Genomic DNA, 982 nt, shown 5'->3' with positions numbered 1-982 from the left:
CGCCGCCGCCCGCATCGCCCACCGCGGCGGTAGCCACGACGCGCCCGAGAACACGCTGGCGGCCATCAGACAGGTCCGGGCCGGGGCCTCCCTGCGGGCAAGGCAGCGCTGCGCCCCCTCCTGCTCCGGGCCTCGCGGCCCTCGCCCGGCCTTGGCCCTTGTTCTCCCCCCTGGGCTGGGCCGGAGATGCTGCACGCCTGGTCGGAGGGAGGGGGAGCCGGCTGCACCCAAGGGCTCCGGTGCTGGGGGGGGGCCAAGATGTGCTTTGTTTGCGCCGCCACTGGCCCCCTTTGTTTGCACAGCTGCCGGGACCAGGCTGCCTATGCGGGTGCTGACACCCAGGGGAGACGGGGCTGGGGGAAGAGCTGGGCTGTGGTATGTTGTCCAGCCCTGGCATCCAGGCTTGTCCACAGCCTGCTGCGCCGGCTGCTTCCCCTTCTCAAAAAGGCACAAGCGCACGGTTGCCTGGAGCCAAGCAGAAGCAGGGAATTAAGGGTGTGATAAACAAGGACAGCACCGCAAAGGTGTACGAATGGGAGTGATTAGTGCAGGCTCATCAGCAAACCCCACCCGGAGGGATTATGAGAGAGCTGCTAAAACTGATGGAGACATCAGGTTAGCTGGGGATTTGCCAGGCATGCCTCTGTGAATTGTTAATGGTAAATATAGCAGTCCTCATTGCCCAAGGCAATCTGGGGAACGATGGGTACCCAGCAGAACGCATTTGGAAACCGCAGGGAAGAAGCTGTTTATGTGTCTCTTCTTTAATGTTCAGCTACTTGGGACCTGAGAAGTGTAAAAGGCCATCTGAAAAAGTCAGCAGCCTAGCTCTCTTTTTACTGGGAGTTTTTCTTGACTGAGGTCCCGTGTCTTGAAAAGACACCCAGCGTTTGGATACTGAAAGGTGAAGACTGTAGAAAAGGCATGTCTGTGAGGATGGAGGGATAGTTTCATAGATTTAGGGTCGGAAGGGACCTAGTAG

At 59.0% G+C, this 982-nt stretch overlaps 1 protein-coding gene across 1 annotated transcript in view; it reads left to right on the top strand.

The window, feature by feature from the left end:
* Positions 1–982, top strand: part of GDE1 (glycerophosphodiester phosphodiesterase 1) — a 7,719-nt gene that overhangs the window by 405 nt on the left and 6,332 nt on the right. Inside the window, exon 2 of the mRNA XM_019512840.1 lies at positions 1–73. This exon is cut by the window's left edge and continues 11 nt beyond it. Coding sequence (XP_019368385.1) covers positions 1–73 — 73 coding nt within the window. The remainder of the gene's footprint in view (positions 74–982) is intronic.

Source organism: Gavialis gangeticus, unplaced genomic scaffold, assembly GCF_001723915.1.
Source record: "Gavialis gangeticus isolate Ggan-Ray unplaced genomic scaffold, GavGan_comp1, whole genome shotgun sequence".
NCBI classification, from domain to species: Eukaryota; Metazoa; Chordata; order Crocodylia; family Gavialidae; genus Gavialis; species Gavialis gangeticus.
Note: the sequence above shows the minus strand (reverse complement) of the source record. Positions and strands in the feature narration are given on the sequence as shown.